Raw genomic sequence first — 20,761 nt, forward strand, 5'->3', positions numbered from 1 at the left:
TGATGGGCATTTAGGGTGTTTCCACCTTTTAGCTATTGTGAATAATGCTGCAGTGAACACTGATGTACAAGTCTCTTTTTGAGTCTCTACTTTCAAGTCTTTTGAGTATATACCTAGGAGTGTAATTACTGGGTTGTATGTGGTGTAATGGTTAAGGTATTTGGCTGTTAACTGAAAGGTTAGTGGTTTGAACCCACCAGCTGCTCTGTGAAAGAAAGGTAACACAGGCTGCTTCCCTAAAGATTACAGCCTTGGAAACCCAACGGAGTCACTATGCGTTAGAATCAACCTGATGACAGTGAATTTGGTTTTTTGGTTTATGTTCTGTTTTTAGTTTTTTAAGAAATTGCCAGACTGTTTTCCACATCAGTTGTGCCATTTTGCATTCAATGGATAAAGGTTCCGATTTCCTCATATCCTCACCAACATTTGTTAATATCTGTTTTGTTTTTAATCTTAGCCATCCTGGTGGCAGTGTAGTGGTATCCCATTGTGTCTTTGATTTGCAATCTGATAGCAGCTTTTCATGTGTTTGGTGGCCATTTGAATATCTTTTTTGGTAAAATGTCTATTCAAGTCCTTTGCCCATTTTATTATTGGGTTATTTGTCTTTTTGTTGCTAAATTATCAAAGTTTTGTATATATTTTGGTTATTAGATTCTTGCAGATACATGGTTTCCAAAGATATTCTCCCATTTGGTAGCCTGTCTTTCATTTTTTGGTAGTCTTTTGATGGACAAACCAGAGCTCCTTTCATTTTTATGAGGTCCTATTTATTTATTTTGTCTTTTGCTATTTGTGTTTTTGTTATTAGATAATTCATTGTTGAAAGCTAGGCTTAACAGTGTGCTTGTCCTTCTAAGAATTTTATAGTTTTAGTTTGCAAATTTAGCTCCTTAATCCAACTTGAGTTTGTTTTTATGTATGGTATGAGGCAAGGATACTGTTTCATTTTTCCACATAAAGCCAATTTCCCCAGCAACATTTACTGAAGGAAGTTCTGGTGGCGTAGTGCCTAAGGCATTTTGACTGCTAACCAGAAGGCTGGTGGTTCAAACCCACTAGCCACTCTTTGAAAGGAAGGTTGGGCAATCTACTTCCATATTAATACAGCCTTGGAAACACAAGGAGGGGTTGCTATGAGTTGGATCTGACTCAATAGCAGTAAGGTGTTTCTTTTTTTTTTTTTTTAATTTACTGAAGAGATTCTTCTTTCCTCATCAAATGTCAAAATTCAGTTGACTATGTTGTTGTTGTTGTTATGTGCCGTCGAGTCAGACCCGACTCATAGCGACCCCTCCTTGGGTTTCCGAGGCAGTATCACTACGGAAGTAGATTGCCCAATCTTCCTTCCGAGGAGTGGCTGGTGGGTTTGAACCGCCAGCCTTCTGGTTAGCAGTCAAGTGCCTTAGGCCAGTTGACTATAGACGTGTGGATTTATTTCTATTCAGTGGTCTGTGTATCTATTGTTGCATTAGTACCTGGATGTTTTGATTACTGTAGCTGCATAGCATGTTTTAAAATCAGGAAGTGTGAATCCTCCTACTTTGTTCTTCTCTTTTGACATTGTTTTAGTTATTCAGAGCCTCTTGCCATTCCATATAACGTGCAGGATTGGTTTTTCTATTTCTGTAAAGAAGGTTGTTGGAATTTTGATCAGGATTGCCTTGACTCTATAGATGGCTTTGGGTAGTATTGACATATTAACAATACTGAGTTTTCTAATATATGAGCATGGAATATCTTTCCATTTATTTAAATCTTCTTTAATCTCTTTTAGCAGTGTTTTATTGTTTTCATTGTATAAGTCCTTCAAACCCCTGGTTACATTTATTCCTAGGTATTTATTCTCTTAGATGCTCTTATAAATGGAACTGTGTAGAAACTCAACTGATTTTATTTCTTTATCTTGTCTTACTGCTCTGTCTAGTACTTCTAATACAATACTGAAAAGAAGTAGTGAGTATGGGCACCCTTGTCTTGTTCCTGATTTCAGAGGGGAGTTTTCAGTTTTTCTTCATTAAGTATAATGTTTGCTGTTGGCTTTTCATATATATCCTGAATCATATTGAGGAATTTCCCTTCTATTCCAGTCTTCTTTAGGGTTTTCATAAAGGGCAGGGTATTGGATTTTATCAGATTATTTTTCTGCATCCATAGAGATGATCATGTGTTTTTTTTCCTTTGCTCTATTGACGTGGTGTATTACATTGATTGATTTTCTAATGTTGAACCATCCCTGCGTTCCTGGAATAAATCGTACATGGTAATGGAATGACTTTTTAATATGCTGTTGGATTCTGTTCACTAGTATTTTGTTGGGAGCTCTGGTAGCGTAGTGCCTACGGCACTTGACTGCTAACCAGAAGGCTGGTGGTTCAAACCCACCAGCCACTCCTCAGAAGGAAGATGAGGCAATCTACTTCCGTAGTGATACTGCCTGGGAAACCCAAGGAAGGGTCGCACTATGAGTCGGGTCTGACTCGACGGCACATAACAACAAGTATTTTGTTGAGAATTTTTGCATCTATATTCATAAGAAATATTGGCCTGTAGTTTTCTTTTCTTGTGATGTCTTTGTCTAGTTTGACTATGAGGGTTATGTTTGCTTTATAGAATGAGTTATAGAATAGTCCTTACTTCTTTATCTTTTGGAAGAGTTTAAAACAGTATTGGTTAATATCAGTTCTTCTCTAAATGTTGGTTAAAATTCCCCAGTGAAACCATATGATCCAGGACTTTTTTGTTGTTGAGAGATTTTTGTTTACTGACTCAATCTCTTCACTTGTTACAGGTGAATCTAGGACTTCTAATATATGCCATCATGGTGAACTGCTAGCCTAAATTATTTGAATAGTTCCAAAAGTTGTAGGTTTTTTTTTCTTATGCTAAGAACATCATTTTTACTTTTATGAAAGTACTATTTACCTCCTCCCCAAGGATCTGATAAATTACCCAATTTTGGTATCATAAACATTGAAGCTGACAGAGCAATGTCTAAACATTGAGATTCTTAAGTTATTTTGCTTTTGAGTGTGACTGAAAACACGGTAATTTCCCAAAACAAACAGTACTTTGACTGTTATATTATTTTTTCATTTTATTGCCTGTGAAGCCTTATTTGTATGAAGCTAAAAAAGATGCTACTGAATATTACAGTGTTTCATTTCTTATCATTATTTAATGTAATTTCCTGTTTGACTTGATAGTCTTTGAATCTAATATAAATGTCCTCTCCCCAGCTTCCAAAAATGATTAAATTATCTGCTTGTATTTGAAATAACTCATTTTCCTTTTTCTAGCAATCAGCCACACATACTTGGAATTATCCTAGTATTATGATTTGTCATTGAAATGGTTTCCAAGTACAAAGATATTGTAACTGCTCATATTATAAGTAGCATGGACTTTCTAAATTCCTTATTTGTGCTTGATGATACAGTTGATTCAAACTTGAGACATGCATTCATTTTCTAACTATTTAAGATCTGGGTATGAACCTGATTTTTCTTTTCTTTTTAAAAAGTTAAAGGTCCTATTTATGGATTGAAACATTCTTCATAAGCACTGTGTTCAGATTGCCTGAATCTGTCCAACTCTGCTGTGGAACATCGGTAGACTTGTGCTTTGTGTTAGCTGGCAGGGTGTGGCTAAGTGTTTAGCAATTCACTTACAAGGGGGATGCATTATCCTTCCCGTTGTTGTTAGCTACCATCAAGTCAGCCCCCAGCTCATGGCAAGCCAATGCACAATGGAACAAAATGCTGCCTGGTCCTGTGCCATTCCCATGATGGGTTCTAGATCAGACCATTTTGATCCACAGGGTTTTCATTGACTGAATTTTGGAAGTAGATTGCCAGGCCTTTCTTCCTGGTGTCTCTTAGTCTGGAAGCTCTGCTGAAACCTGTTCAGCATCATAGGAGCACAAAAGCCTCCACTGACAGATAGGTAATGGCTGCACATGAAGTGTATTGTCTGGGAGTCAAACCCAGGTCTCCCACACGGATGATGGAAATTCTACCACTGGACCTCCAGTGCCTCCCAGAAAATCTTCATGTATAATAAGCCCTTTTGGTATGTCTTTAGTTGATATGTGGGTGATCTTTTATTTTAAAAATTTCAAAATATTGGTATGTAATTGGAAAAGACCTGTTGTTGTTGTGTGCCGTGGAGTCAGATCCGACTTACAGTGACCCCTCCTTGGGTTTCCGAGGCAGTATCACTATGGAAGTAGATTGCCCAACCTTCCTTCCGAGGAGTGGCTGGTGGGTTTGAACCGCCAGCCTTCTGGTTAGCAGTCAAGTGCCTTAGGCACTATGCCACCAGAGCTCCAGGAAAAGACCTAGTCTGCGTGAATATGAGAGTTTGTAAGTTGCGTGTTTTTAAGACTTCTCTGCTTACTCTCTTTCTCTCAGAAGCTTAGTACCAGAGTTGATATGGCACCAAAGAACTATTTTAAGTTTGTAGCGTAATGTGTATTTACTGGAAAGGAGGGCAGGAGACTATATTTTTAGTGGATTCAACATTTCAAGCTATGTATTCCTGAAGAATCAGGATTCTAAGTAACCATTAATCTACTTTATAAAAATATTTCTAGTACTTTTACTTGTTTGCAGTTATAATGCTTGGTACAGCTTTATATCCAATTAAATTCTGAATTTGCCTATTTCTATTGTCACATTACCCAAAAAAAAAAAAAAAGTTTTTAAAATTAAGTGAATTCTAATACGTGCATGACTTCAATAGTTTTATTCTCATTTTTTTTTTTTAACTTATTGACAGAATTCCTAAGTTGTGAGTTGTTCACATTCATTCATTCATTCATTCCTTTACTCATTATTCATTGAGTATCTACTGGTAAGTTGTGTAAGTAGCACAGATACAAAAATATGATCACAGTCTTTGACTCTAAGGAACTTGCCTTTTGTTTTCTTCCTAATACATGGTTTAATGTATTATGAATTTTCCATTTGCTCCCTAAACAAATTTTAAATGGCATGTTGGTGACAAAGACTTCAAAAGCAGTTTATTTGTCACTCTGCTTTGCATTAATACATAGTAGACAAACGTGCATGAAAGACAGTACCTAATCTTTGTGTTCTGATAGAGCTGGTGTTGGGATGAAAAAGGAAAAGGTTATCAAAATGAATGGAATGTGAACTAATATTTCTGAACAGAGAGAACAGTGTTTTCTAAATGCATGCATTAAACTGAGTTCATCCATGTCAAGGAATGAATAATCCCCTTTCTCTCATTCACCCTTGCCTTGTGACTGTTGGCTCTTACATAATTTCTAAATGCAAAATAGGATATTGTCTAACCGAAGCTGCAGTAAGTGGTTACAGATAGCTGCAGAAATTGTTAGTAAGTTCAGGTTAGCTTTATAAACTCCAGTATCAATTTCTTCTGTTTCTTACAAGTCTAATTTCATTTAACTGATTTGATTCTTTTACTCTAGAGGCTCAATTTTATGGGTAGTTGTTTGCCAGAGAAGAGTTACCTTGGCTTCTTCATTCGAATTCATTGCAGTTCTCTGTGGTGACTGGCCACTCAGTGCGGACTTCTCCATGTATTGTGATGGGTTTCCTTATTTCTGGCTTCATCCTGAGTTTTATTTTATAACCCAATTTGGGGGAACGTTTAAAACGTTAATTTAAAAATCTGACCGTGAGCACTTAGAGCAGTGTATCAGTTGCTTAGGAAGTTTGCACACCAGTTTTGTATGAAATTACGACTTCTAGAAGTATTTGGCTTTGAACATAATTAGCTTTTAATTCTACATAGATGTTCCTGTTGTGAAGTAGAATAGGAAATCCTGAGTCATTTCTGAATTAATGTAGAATTCCAAGAAGTGTGAGATAAAAGATGAAATGTCATGCTTTATAACTATAATAAAGTGTACATGTACTCTTTTATATGTATATTACATTATATAATCAAATATTTTAAAGAGAAAAAATAAAACTGTAGGAAAGAATCTAGGCCAGTTTTAAGGAGGAATGAAGGAATTGAATCCGAATAATTGTCAGTTTGATAATTGCCTCAAGAAAACAAATGAAATTTAGTAGTTTGGAAAGTTATATTCATTTGGAATCCGTGTTGCTGGCTCCGTAAAGCACAGGCAGGATTGGTTCTTTTCTCACTGAAGTCTGCTGAGTAGCAGAGTGTTAAATTTTTTTACCATTTGGGGAAACAGTCCCTAGCAAGATGACTACTTCAGTTATTGTGCGTATAAGGAGTTGTACTGTTAAATGTTTGTTTGCCGTTGTTGTAATACTAGGGTTTTTGAGCATGTGAATATCTTTAATGCTTTCCCCAACTTTCTGTTTCATATAAAATGTCTGACTGACTATCTGAAGGAATTGTTCGTTGTAACAATTTAGAAAACAATTAAAAAAAAAAAAGAGGAAGTGGTTAGTGTGAATGCAGGAAATAAATTTTGCAACTACAGCTTGATTTTTCAGTTTAAAATACTTTTGATTTAAAACAACAGAAAAATACACAGAATGAAAGAATGAATATAAAAAATGGATTTGGTGTTAAATTATTTTTTTTAAGTGGATCAAATCAAATCAAAGACTCCAGGAAAGACGCTTGTTATTCACTTGTTTATGTCTATCTGTAAGCAGTCATATCTGTGGGTTTTGCATCTTGTTTACTTTGCCTTTCGGTGTGAACATATTGAATGAACATCCTGTGTGGAGTTGGTTTCAGTTCTTAGTATTTGTTCTGACTAATAATGGATATATTTGCTTCCTTTAAGGCTTCACGTAGAAATTAAACTTAATGGGGGTTTTCTCCAATTATTAGATGTTTGGTCAGTGTATTTACATTTGGAAACAGGATATAACATTGCCCTGTGTTGTCACTGAGTGTTACTAGAATGTGAGGGAGTCCACAGCCGGGAAGGCTCAGTTTTAGTTGTACCATTAAAAAAAATTATGATATGAGTGTTGAAACATTAAATTACTTATTATGGTTAAATGTTTCATATAAAAATACTCTTAAAATTGTCTTCAGCTACAAGTTTTAGCTCATTTGCTAGCACTTGTTGCTATATATTGTTACCCTTTAATTTTTACTCATTTGTTTGTAAATAGTTTTTATATTAAAAATGGAGTTTGGTTTAATAAACATCTACAAATAAATAAGAAAGGCCAAGGTATCAAACTCTCGGTAACATTTAATATTAGAAATGTTGAGGGTGCTAACAAAAGGAAATTAATACAAAGGCCAAATACTTTTTTAAAATCTTTTCATTAAGTGTTTCTGGTATGTGCTCTGTTATTTATAGTGATGTATTGAGATGAGAATATTTTCATAGGTTGGCTTTAATACTCCCAGTAGCATAATCATTAACAAACCTATAAGTTAACGTGCAGAAATAGCAATACAACAGAGTAGAATGACATCCTTATCCTAGAGCTAAAGATAAAAATGAATTTCCTAAGACATACCAAGTATTCTTTAGTTGTGTATGTGTGAGTGTGTGTAGCTTCAAACACTTGGTACTTACTATATGCCTTGCACTGTTTTAAGGGCTCTCATATGGTAACTCACTTAATAAATATTTTAATTTTCACTCATAGTAAGTGGTCTAGCTTGGCTAAGAACTTAATCTTGATAGCAGATAGAAATAGGTTCAAATCTCACTTCTGCCACTTACTCATGGTATGACATGAGGCCATTTACTTCATCTCTGAGCCTGTTTACTAATCTGTAAAATAAGGGTAATGCCACATATCTCAAGAGGTGCTTAGGAAGATAACCCTCTCCCTTAACTCTTCAAGGAGCTCTGGTGGCACAATGGCACAGGCTTGAGGTTTTGTTTCTCCAGGAGTCTTTCAGCCACTCATCCCATAGCCTGAGACCTAAACAAGCTTCCTTGGCATCTTTTCAGGTCACTAGGAGAAGTTTGGCTAGGCCATTGCTCAGCTTGAACACAGCAGAGGAAACTAAAGTAGAGGAAAGGCGTGTGATCTTCTGTCTTCATTAATAGTATATGAGTTATTGAATAGCATGTGTAAGATTTTTAATATTAAACATGCCTAATTAAACATCTGTGATGACTTGAATACCCCCAGACACCTCAGATTTCTTCAGAAATGGAAGTATGGCATTTTAGTTCTTTTCCTGGAGTATTTTACTCTACTAAGAAAAGTATCTTTTTTAGAAATGCATTTTACAAAACGCTTTAAATCCACAGCAGTAGAAATGGTGATCATATGGGCCTTAACTTCTAGCTAGCATACAGGCTGTTACCTTCATCTCTCTGCATATATAAAACCCTGTGAGTGTTAGCATTCTGTAATGGGGTTATTAAAATGAGAAAGGAAATGGAAAGGGTTAATCAATGTCAAACCTACTGTAACTGAAAATTCAAGTCTCTTACCAATGAGCATGCTTTAGAACCCCGGAGGGGGACAGGGCCAGGGCTGGAGTCCAGGATTTGTACCTTCTGAGTGCATACCTAATTTGTTTTCACCAGTTTGCCTTGGAGGCTTGCCAATGTTAGGATGAGCGATATGAGCTTTGGCTTCTTCTCTTTTAGCAAAAATTGTCACTCACCTTGAGTAAATAGATATTTCAAATTCTGCCTTCCAAATGAGGAAACCAGGGTATAGGGAAACAGAAGGCTTTTTCTTAAAACTGTTTAGCAAGTGAATGGCCCATGTGGGATTGGGATGCTGGTCTCATTTACTGTTTTTCTGTATTCTCTCCTGTGTCAGTGACCATGCACCAAATTAACCTAATATACTGGGGCTAGAAACTGGTAAGAGTGTTTTAAAAAAATAAATAAAAAAGGCAGGAAATTGCTGGAATATTTCAAACATATTTCTTTGGTTAACTTATTTTGAAGTTTTTCTCTGCTTTGTGTTTTAGTCTACCCTTATAATTTATCAAAGACAGACTCATTGTTTTGGCAAGCCCCTGGCCTGCAAGTCTCCAACAAAAACTCACAGCACTCTCTCTGAATAGGAATTTTTAAATGCATTCTTAGTCTTGAACTTGAAAATGTATTCTAGATGCAACAGTTTGCTGGAAAATTTAAACAATGCTATTTATCATACAACAACATTACTCCAGACAAAGAGCTTTTTCATCTCTTTCTTTGTTTTAATATCCCTCCTACTGCATTAAGTTTTTAGGGCTTTTTTTTTTTTCCTCTAGGTCTCAAATGAAAGCCATACTTCTTATAAATCTTTCACTGTTTCTGCAATCCGGCATTAGAATTTGTTTTACTAATCTTTTTGGTAAAATAAAATATCCTTAATCATCATTTTTAGAATTGATTATTATTGATGTTTTATTTTTACAGTAATTGGATTATGCTATAAATACTGTTTTAGAATCTTTTTAAATTTTAAAAAATTGTATATCGTTCCCACCTTGCCATGCCAGTCCCTGGGTGGTGGAAACAGTTAACGCACCTGGCTCTAACCCAAAGGTTGGCCGTTCAAGTCCATCCAGAGGCACCTGGGAAGAACAGCCTGGTGGTCTGCTTCCAAGAAAAGCAGCCATTGCAAACCCTGCGGAGCACATTTTGACTCTGACACACGAGGCTGCCATGAGTCAAAATCAGCTTGACAGCAACTGGTTTTGGTAATTGGTTTCCTATATTACTAAATAGGTTTCCATTACTGTTTTCACAGGTTGCATGCTTATTGGTCCATCAAAGATATGACCTAATATTGAACCAATCACTCTACTTGGCAGTTAATTTCTTTCAAGTTATTAGCTATTATAAATAGTACTGTGATGGATAGGTTTTGTAAATATTTAAAAGTATTTCTTTAGGATAAATTCACAGAAAGAGAATTGCTGGGTCAAAGTCTTGGTTAAACCAGTTTTAATGGCAATCACTGACAAATTCTAGAGAAATCCAGAGTTTTCTGGGATTTTGGACACTTTGTTGTTTCAATCTCAACTATACACGTAGAAAATTGATTTAAAATGTCCTCTCCTTCATTTGGTTGCTGTGACAATGCATGAGCTCCTTCCCATTTATCTGGCCATGTCCGAGAGGTAGGGTGGTTGGACCACTAGAGTGGTTGGAGCTGCTTCACGTTTCCCAGACTCACCGGTTTGCCGGCTGTTGACTGGGGATTTACGCAGGATTGTAGCATGATGCAGCTGTGCTTCCAGAACTCCTGAGACACCTGTTTGTCTTTCCAGTGTAGTGTCTCCAGGCTGCTGTACCTCCCCTCAGTGTTTTCTTAGCTTCCTCCTTAACAAATTAAGGACTGAAGGTGGTCACTGTTAATAATGATTATCAGGGAGTGGAATTTTCTGGGGCTTCTACTTTCTGAGGGAGCTCTGGTGGCATAATGCCTAAGGCACTTGATTGCTAACCAGAGGGCTGGCAGTTCAAACCCACCAAGCCCCTCCTTGAAAGAAAGGTTGGGCAATCGACTTCCGTAGAGATACCACCTCAGAAACCCAAGGAGGGGTTGCTATGAGTTGAATGGACTCTATGGCAGTGAGTTTGGTTTTTTTGGGTTTTACTTTCTGAGGCATCACTGAGTGGTGCAAATAAAGGTTGGCATTTGGAGCCACCCAGAGGGGCCTCAGAGGAGAGGCCTGGAGACTTGCTTCTAAAAGATCACAGCCATGAAACCGGGACAAGTGTTTCTACCTGCAGCACATGCCGTCGCTGCGTTGGAATGGATCTACAGCTGCTGGTTTGGGTTTGGTTTTACTTTCTAAGCCATAGATTTCTGTAAGTTTGAGTGTTAGAAAGTACCCCGGTTAAGAATGTCTGACTTACGTATATTTACAAACCAGCTCCCAGAAAACCTATTATGTTGAAAATTCAGGGTGCATACATTGGTTTGTAATAACAGTTGGGCACCAACTTTGCAATGTGTATCAAGACAGTATAATTATTATATTATTATGTTAAAAATGCTTTAGTATATCTGAAAATGTTTCTTTAATTTTTTTTTTTTAAATGCATAGAAAGGTATACTATATACTATAGACTAAGATGAACATTTAAGGAGCTCTGGTGACATAGTGCCTAAGGCATTTGACTGCTAACCAGAAGGTTGGTGGTTCAAACCCTCCACCACTCCTCAGAAGGAAGACTGGGCAATCTACTTCCATAAAGATTTACTGCCTCGGAAACTCAAAGGTGGTCACTATGAGTCAGAATGAACTTGATGGCAGTGAGTTTGGTTTGGTTTGGTTTAAGACAAACATTTAACTAAGTGGCGCACATGTGTGTGTGTGTGTGTGTGTGTATAAAGAGTACCTAACTATTCAAATTCAAATTCAACTTAAAGATAAGCTTAAATGCGGAGTCCATTCATAATCCGGGGACTGCCTGTATTTACAACCCACAGATTTGGGTAATGCCGGTGTTGGGGAGTCAAGATGGAGAGACGTGGCTACATAACACAGCTTGTTAGATTAGTTTAACTGTATCCACAGTATTAAGTCAGCAGCTCAGGTAGTTTGAAGAGGGGTGAGTCAAGAGTCTAGTCAGTGCTTGGGCCTGGCTGTGCTCCAGCCCCGTCCCCACGCTTCTCCTGACTGGAATCTGTGAAGGCAGTCTGGCCCGTCAGCCAGCAGAGTGGAGCTGCCTCCAGTGGTTGGTGGTTGGTATTTGCATAATAGTTACAAGCATCCTCTCTCTGGTGCAAAATGGCAGGTTCTTAGAGGAAAAGGAATACATCTAGAGTTAGCCCCCTTTTCCCTGCAGCCTATATGATTGGTCTCTTCTTGGGATAATGTTTTCTTATGATAATGATGAAATAAAATATTGAATGTACAGCTACTCCAAAGAACATGGACTGTTATTGGGCTACAGTAATAGCTATAAAATATTCCACATTGCACTCTCTAAACCTTTGGTCATAAAGAGGAGCATTTATGATGTATTATATCCTATTAACAAAGGATAAAGGCACCTTTCTAAAAACAAAACAAAACCCTGAAAGCTGCTGTAATAAATGGTTTATCACTTACTAAGGAATAGCAGTGGATAAAATTCTGAGAGGGCTTAGGCCATGTTAAGGAAAAATCAATACGTGTTATTATCTATTTATTCGGTAAACATGTAAGTGGAACCAGCCCATAATTGTTCAGTTTGTTAAAAAGTCATAAGCCATTTAAAAAAAAAAAACAAACAACCTTACTGCTATCAAGTCAGATCCAACTCATAGCAATCCCTTGGGTTTCTGAGGCGGTATTGCCCAATCTTCCTTCCTAGGAGTGGCGGGTAAGTTTGAACTGCCAGCATTCTGGTTACCAGTCAAATGCCTTAGGCACTATACCACCAGAGCTCCTCAAAAGCTATAAGCAGCCGTGAAAAGAGGTGGGAGGACATCGTGGTAAGCAAACCTACCATGCTCCCCATGTGAAAATGTACATGTTTCTCAATACATTCTGAATTCTATGCTTATGACAATTGGGATTCAGCCAGCAGTTATTTTCTCCTTAATGTTTTGAAATACTAAGGAAAAAGTAATATTGAATTAAATTGGAAATAGCTATGCGTTCTGATCATGTTAATAAACTAAATTTGGCTAACTAAATGGATTACAGTATTTTTGCCTTTAAGCCCATTAGGATTTAGAAGTATTGGACTGCCCTTCGTTTTCCTTTTTAGAAACTGTAACTCTGACCTTTTAGCTTCTGGAGCTTTTACTTCCTCAAGGACGTGGAGATATGAACCATGTTAAGTAGCAAGCAGTGAGGTCATGCTTAAGCAGTATATACTTAGGCCTGTTTGGATTTATTTGGGGAGATTCCCAAGTGTTTGTCAAGGAAATTCTAAAATTTAAATTCAGTCTTTCTGATTGACAACGAAAGTAGTCTAGATCTTATTCAAAGATGCCGTGGCTCATAGCTTCAGCCAACTGTGGTCACTCTGGACTTTTTGGAATATTATCTCTAAATTCTGAAACTAACTCATTTAAAAAAAAAAAAAATCCTCTGAATATCTTTCTGTCCTGCAGCAATTATTGCTGTAAGGTGCAGTGTTTTTCATATTCAGAATGGCAAACTTAACGAATGAAAAGAAATAGCTTGTGCTTTGGTTCAGAATGAAAATATTATACATCTTTGAGATATTAGTTGCTAGTTTTAGACATACTTAAAAAGGGTTGAGAAACAGTGATCCTCCTAATCTTCATTTAGCCTTAGACATTAGCAGATACATGGTCGTAAATCTCTAATTAGCTACTAGTTACTTCGGGTAAGTTTTTGAAGATATTTTAAAGTATATGTTTGTAATAATACATAACTGACTCAACACTAGTTTTAAAGACTCTTATGCACCATTGTAAAATAAATATTACAGTTTATTAAACAAAAATAGATTTTCCATAGTAAAACTTGGTCAGAACAAAGGCACATTCCTAGGCCTGGGATTCAAAAGTGGATATTAATTCAAAGCAGCTGGATGCTGAGACTTCAAGAGAAACCAGTCCTGTCCTCCTGCTCTGGCCGTACAGAATCTGCTGTTTGACAGTATTTTGCTACTTTTCAGTGTTTCTGTATTCCTTTTACTGAGTAAGTGAGACAGAGAGACTGACAGCGGTAGAAATAGCATTTACAATCTTATGTCCAAGCTTTTGTATCCAAGAAAAAAATCCCAGAGAGACAATGATTCTTTAACACATTAGATAGACTTGGTCCACCTAAGGTAGGCTTGTCAGGTTAATTTTCTTCAACTCAGCTGACTTTACTGAATGGCTTTTATACATATGACTCCTTATTTAAACTTCTTCCACAGTTTACATCTAGTGGTCCCTAGTTGCATTTCTGGATTACTGTATCTTGAAACTAGTATGAGTTTATCTCTTACAAAAGCAATTACAGAGCCAAAGCTCAAGTATTATTAGATGGTCCTGGGGAGCTGGGAGGAAGAGATCCCATCCATCCAGATGGCGCTGGGGATCTCTGGGCAGTGCTCCCTGCAGCTCTTGTTAGTGACTGTTCCACAGTTGGTTGGTATGAGTGCATTTATTGCTTCTGTTTGGTCATGTGACACATACACATAATGATGACATTCTTATCTGCTGCAGAACCTAGGCTATTTAAAAAAAATCATTAACATGAAATAATTTTTCCGAAATAAGAGGGTTTTTTTTGTTTATTTTTTTTAAATCTTGTTACTTGTTACTGTTCGTTACTAAGAAGATGAAGAAACTCCCTAGGATTTTGAGTGAGACTTTTTCTGAGAAAGATTTTTGAATGAAATAGAGAATATTTTAGAAATTTGAGGTCTACAATCATAGGAATTTCCTTATTTTGTTCATACTCATAACAAAGTGATAACTGATGAAACTGTAGGTAATTGAAAGAGTTAAGAGGGTTTCTGTGTTGGATGAATTAGGGTAACAGATGGAAGGCATGTAGGTGGGAAAGCTATTATTTAAGCAGAGGAGGGCTACAGTATATTGGAAAGGGATGGATATATTTGAGGGTAGCTGGGATTTGGGGGATCAACATTTTGGGCACTAAATTAATAATGGTTACTAGTGGGCACAGTAAGAAGAGGAAGCCAGAGCATATGGCCAGGAAGGGAGTTAACAGGCCAGCAACAAAGAGGAAGAATGTAGCAGCTAAAATAAACGGAGGGTTGATGAGAAGGGGATAAAATGGTATTGAGATACTGAAAGGCCTTAAGAAACTAAAATACTTCAAGTAATAAGGAAATTACTTTGGTAATATTGATACTGTTACTTTCATTTGGGAAGTATCTTTGTATGAATAGGGAAAGAAATGAAAGAAGCAACTATGAAATACCACCTTATGTTTTCACCAATATGCATGTGAGTAAAAGGTGGAAAGGAAGTGAGAATCAGGTTAAGCCTTCAAGTCACATAGACAGGAAACCAGTGAAGAATGTTGAGATGCTAGATATTAAATGTTACCAATTATCAGACAGAAGAAGAGACAGACTGCTCCACATGTCTTCCTTATTTTCACATTTCATACTTACTTTCTTTTTTCAAAAAAAATATTAGGTCATGGCATAACATACTAAACAAAAACATTGTTTCACATCCTACTTTGGTGAGTAGTAACTGGGATCTTAAAAGCTTGCAAGCAGCTATCTAAATGCAATGATGGGTATCTCCTCGTCCACAGCAAAAAAAGAATGAAGAAAACCAGAGATACATAGAGTCAATTAGTCCAAGGGACTGGTGGACTGTGTCATCCTCAGCCTGTATGACCATGAGACCAGAAGAACTAGATGGTGCCTGACTACCTGTTAGCCACTCAAAGGGAGATCTATGTAGTAGACATGCATAGAGTGGGAGAACAATGTGGAACAAAACTCAAAATTATTAAAAATAAAAGTCCAGGTTTGCTGGTCTGATAGATCCTGGTGAAACCCCTGAGACTGTGGCCCCTAGCTGCCCTTCAGGTCTGGAACTGACCTTACTCCTGTGGCTTCCAGCCATATAAAAAACCGGCATATGGGCTGAACATTTACGTCAGGTAGATACACTCCTTGGAGAGATCCATCATGGAGAACAGAAGGGCAGTGTATGCACAAGGAGACCACTGAGTGGGAGGGGGGGGCAGGAGTACATGGGAGGGAAGGACACAGGGAAGAGGTAACTATGGGGAAGAAGAGAACCATTACATTGTGGGAAATTGCAGTCAACGTTATGAGACAAAATATGTATGAACTGCTGTGTGGAAAATGTATTTGTTCTGTAAATTGTCACCCAAATCACATACACACACACACACACAAAATTATTCTTAATTTTCAATACATTGGTTCAGTAAAAGCCCATGAAAACAAGCAAACAAAGAAAAAATTGCTTTGGTTATGTTGGAACAATGCCTGTTTCCTGTTGTGCTTTTGGCTCAAGGTAGTAAGTTTGCTAAGTCACCTACAGGCCGAGCCATATTTTCATCTGGATCTCAGGTTGTGTTAGATATTTATGAGATAACATTCATCAAGGTACCTCCAAAGTGCTAGATGAATGCAAGGTGGTATTAGCAATATAGTAATCCCTTGTATTAGTGGATGACTTTAGAGTTTAGATACATTCTTGACTGAGTTTTAAAATAGATTCCGCAACTTGTCAGCATAGTCTCTTTCTTTTAGGTATATAATTAATCGAAATATTAATTAGAAGAGAGAAACAAATTTATGAATTTTTATTATTTAATGGGGAAAAAATGGAGTAAAACACAAAATAGAATTATAGAAAGCACAGAGAGGACTGCATAGTTACTACTTCTTTAAAGTATATATTAAAATTAAGGTATTAATAGAGTTTTAGAAATTTCCATTTAGATTCATGTTTTATACAGCCCTTTAGTTCATGTATCCATTGAGAATTATGTTAAAAATTGATGTGTCCTCCCCCCAAATATGTATGTATAGATATAAATCTATAGATACATGAGCAGAGATTCCCAGAACGGCCATCCAGGTAACATAAATATGTAAACGGACCAAGTAAAGTACAATGGAGAATGGTGACACTTGTGTCAAAATAGGAAGTGTATGCCAAGTTAAGACAATGGAGAATGGTGGGGTTTATGATAAACTAGATGCACATTCCTTGCCTAAAGTAAATTCAAATCCAAAAGGATTTTTTTTTTTTTTTTAGTTGTGATCTGGGTGAAAGTTTACAGAGCAAATTCACTTTCCATACAGCAGTTCACATACACTTTGTCTCATGACATTAACTACAATTTACCACAATGCAACAGCTCCCCTCCCACTTCCTCCCCATAGTTACCTCTTCCCAGTGTCTATCTCTCCATGCACTCCTGCCCCCTGAGCTGTCTCCCTGTGTATAAGCAGCCCTTCTTTCTCCCATGATTGTTCTCTCTAAGGAGTGTATCTACCTCAGGTACGTCTTCACCTCATATGCCTGTCTTTTGTTTGGCTGGAAGCCACAGGTGTGGGTTCAATGCCAGACCTGAAGGGCAGTTAGGGGCCATTGGTTCCACCAGGCTCTATCAGATCAGCCAACTTGGTCCTTTTTTTTTTCTTTTTTCCAAATGTTTTTGAGTTTTGTTCCACATTGTTCTCTCACTCTATCCAGGATCTCCTACATAGATCCCCCTCCGAGTGTTTGACAGTGGTAATCTGGCACCATCTAGTTCTTCTGGTCTCATAGTCATATGGGCTGAGGATCACGTGGTGTACCAGTCATTTGGACTAATTGTTTCCATGAATCTATGGTTTTCTTCATTCTTCTTTGCTCTGGACAAGGAGAGACCCATTGCTGCATCTAGATGGCTACTTGCAAGCTTTTAAGATCCTTGTTGCTACTCGCCAAAGTAGGAGGTGGAACAATGTTTTGTGTAATGTGTTACGTCAATTGAGCTTGATGTCCCCTACGACCATGGTCCCAAGCCCACAGGTTCAACTACTCACTCCCTCTAGGTAGCTGGCTGTGGCCAAGAAGTGACTACAACTTATTCCCTTGTCAGTTCTACTATATACCTGGAAATTCTTACAGAACATACAAATACACTTGTAGAAACATTATCTGCCAACCCTATACATGGTCATGGGTACATTACCCCATGCATAGATATACCTAATAGTTCAGCCTGTTCACCCATCTGTCCACCTCTATAGCCATGTTTGCCTTCATGGATGATGTAGTACTGTATGTGCAAAAGAGTTCATCTTTGTTGTCTATACCAAAAGGTATTTTTTAAAAAATCAAAACCAAAAACAAACTCAGTTCCATCAAGTCGATTCCAACTCATAGCGACCCCCATTGGGTTTCCGAGGCTGTAAATCTTTATGGAAGTAGATCGCCCCATCTTCCTTCTATGGAGCAACTTGTGGGTTTGAAACTCTGACCTTCCTGTTAGCAGCCAAGTGCCTTATACAGTTCATTCTCAGTAAATTTGGTCCCTAGCTGCTTCTTCCCTGAGTTTGCAGTTCCTCTGCCCAAGCTTTTATTATGTGTAAACATGGGAGTATTTTTGTTTTTGCCCTAAGGCACGACAGCAAGCTCAAATACGTCACCAAATGGCTGAAGACAGCAAAGCAGATTACTCATCAATTCTCCAGAAATTCAACCATGAGCAGCATGAGTTTTACCATACACACATACCCAATATCTTTCAGGTAAGTGATTCAAAGCTCTCAGATTGCATGTTTTGATTTGCTTAGAAATGTATTGCTTCTGAACCATGATTTCTGGGTTTTGTGTTTATACAATTCTAAATTCCCACTAACTGAAATCATTTTGTAGAACACTTAGGTCAAGCATTGACTTGCAAAAAAAGAATTAAAAATAATATTCATTTTAGGATTAATCAGTAGCCTTTGCAAATTCCCAGATCTGTGAAGCTAGTCCTTTAGTTTGTATCTGCAACCATTCTTCACCAGTTTAGAACCAATTCTTTGAGTAATACTTTCTTTGCTAAAAGGAACATTCTCGTTATAAAAATGCCGACTGAACTTGAGGAGTTAAAGCAGTATTGATTTAAACTGTTACACAATTCTTTCCTTTTGATTGTTTTTCTTTTGGGTACTTTAGGTTGTCAGAAGTTGTATGAGCAAAGATATATGAATATTCTCCCAACTTGGGAATCTTTTACAGTTTAGAGTACAGCTAAACAAAAATAATTCTTTCATTTTGGTGTCTATCCACACAGCAAGTAAGAACTTCCAAATCATAGAAGGTATTGTTTATAACTCAGCAACCAAGCCAGTGTTGGGTTGAGACAGTTAACAAAATACTGTGCTTTTGGTAAAGGATAAAGTGGTGGATCAAAGGTGGAGAAAGTATTTGAAATGTATGGTCAAATGATGTTAATAGTAAAACTAGTTGAGTTTGGGGAGTTTTACTGACATTGATATAAAATTGTGCAATTTTTGGCAGCCTAACAATTCATACAATATGTCTACACCTGGCTACTATAGAGGTACAATAAATGTACTGTTGCACTAACTTTCACCCTGTGGTATTGGCTCATTTCCTCCTGGAGAACTTGTTAGACTTAACAGTGCTGTCAAAAAACAACTTCTGTTTAATTTAGTGGACTAAATTAATTTCTATACAAAAATCTAATGTTGCAGAAAATACAAGAGATGGAGGAAAAGAGGATAGTGAGAATCGGAGAATCAATGAAGACATATGCAGAGGTTGATCGGCAGGTGATACCAATCATAGGCAAATGCTTGGATGGAATAGTAAAGGCAGCGGAATCAATTGATCAGAAAAATGTAAGTATTATATTTTGGGCTTAACTAACAACTAAATGTTTCTGTTCCCATGATTTCAAATGGGTAGGTAGATTCTAACACTTACAGCCGTTAGTTAGATGTGGCAAGACCTGCTCCCTTCTCCCCATTCCATGTTGTCCTCACTTATCATGTCATGGTAGGTAGGTGGCTTTTGTGGTCACCGTAGAAGTGCTGTCTTTCATCAGCAGCAGCACCACTTTAGAGTTCTTTTATTCAGCCCTCTGTGTTTTAGAGTAACTCTCTAAATTAATTTGTTTTAGTGGTAAAGTTTGTGAGACAGTATAGATTTAAATTGAAGTGTTTTCTTTTTGTTACTTGGCTGAGTGAGCCCCCACTTTGGGGTCTGACTGATTTCTAGAAAAAGGCAAGCTTTAACTTCCTTTAGCATAGGGTTTATTTAGGGCATAGTGAATATTTCGGGTCAGATAATTCTTTGTGTGGAAGGCATGCTGTCCTGTGCATTGTGGGATGTGTAATAGTATCTCTCGCCTCTACCTACTAGATGCCAGTAGCACTCCTAAGTTGTGACAACCAAAAATATCTCCAGACATTGCCAGATGTCCCCTGGGAGGTAAAATGATCTCTGATTGATAATCACTGCTTCAGGGCCAATGTTAATCAATTTGGATTCCTTTCCTAGAAACCTATTTCCATCAACAAAAATGTCGACTAGATCACCAACATTGGCTTTTGCAAACATTTAATAATTTGCAAAACCAAATATTTAACATAAAAGCTATGCCGTAACATATAGGCTGAACATTTACATTAGGTAGGTACACTCTTTGGAGAGATCAATCATGGGAAAACGGAAGGGCAGTGTGTGCACAGGGAGACAGCTCAGCGGGGGACAGGAGTGCATGGAGGGAAAGACACAGGGAAAGAAGTGGGAAGAGAGCTGTTACATTGTGTGAAATTGCAGTCCATGTCATGAAAGAAAATGTGTGTGAACTGCTGTATGGAAAATGAATTTGCTCTACAAACTTTCACCCAAATCACAATAAAAATTAGAAAAAAAAAAAAAAAAACTATGCCATAAGTCATCTGAGTCATCAGGGCTTCTTAAAATGTGAGGCCAGGCAAGAGATTGAAGTACTCTTCCCTTGTGAATAGATCACCTATCAGCAGACAGATTCTTCATTGCTCCAAGAACATGTGATGTGTAGTATTAAAATGCAGAGTCATACATGTAGAAAATTTGTCAGTGTAACATGCACGAATGCTTCCAAAAGTGTTAAGTGGTAAATATTTATAGAAAGGATAGTTTTCTGGTAGGAGGATTGTTTTTAGAGTTCTTTGCTCCTTAAGGAGCTCTTGTGGTATAGTGGTTAAAGTATTCGGCTGCTCACCAAAAGGTTGGCAGTTTGAACCCACCAGCCACTCTGTGGGAGAAAAAAGTAGCAGTCTGCTTCCATAAAGATTTACAGCCTTGGAAACCCTGTGGGGCAGTTCTACTCTATCCTAAAGTGTCACAATGAGTCAGAATCAATTTGATGGGTGGGGGTTTTGTTCCTTATTAACACCTCCTTGTCTAGAGCATCCTTCTTCAATGGTCTTGGCTAA

General features: G+C 37.4%; 1 protein-coding gene across 1 annotated transcript in view; it reads left to right on the forward strand.

Annotated features, from left to right (window-relative positions):
* Window positions 1-20,761, forward strand: part of FNBP1 (formin binding protein 1) — a 207,839-nt gene that overhangs the window by 147,431 nt on the left and 39,647 nt on the right. The window contains exons 8-9 of the mRNA XM_042781451.1: window positions 17,945-18,073; window positions 19,031-19,177. Of these exons, the coding sequence (XP_042637385.1) occupies window positions 17,945-18,073; window positions 19,031-19,177 (276 nt within the window). The remainder of the gene's footprint in view (window positions 1-17,944; window positions 18,074-19,030; window positions 19,178-20,761) is intronic.

Source organism: Orycteropus afer, unplaced genomic scaffold (genome assembly GCF_000298275.1).
Source record: "Orycteropus afer afer isolate SDZICR_OR568_19922 unplaced genomic scaffold, OryAfe1.0 scaffold00123, whole genome shotgun sequence".
NCBI lineage: Eukaryota > Metazoa > Chordata > Mammalia > Tubulidentata > Orycteropodidae > Orycteropus > Orycteropus afer.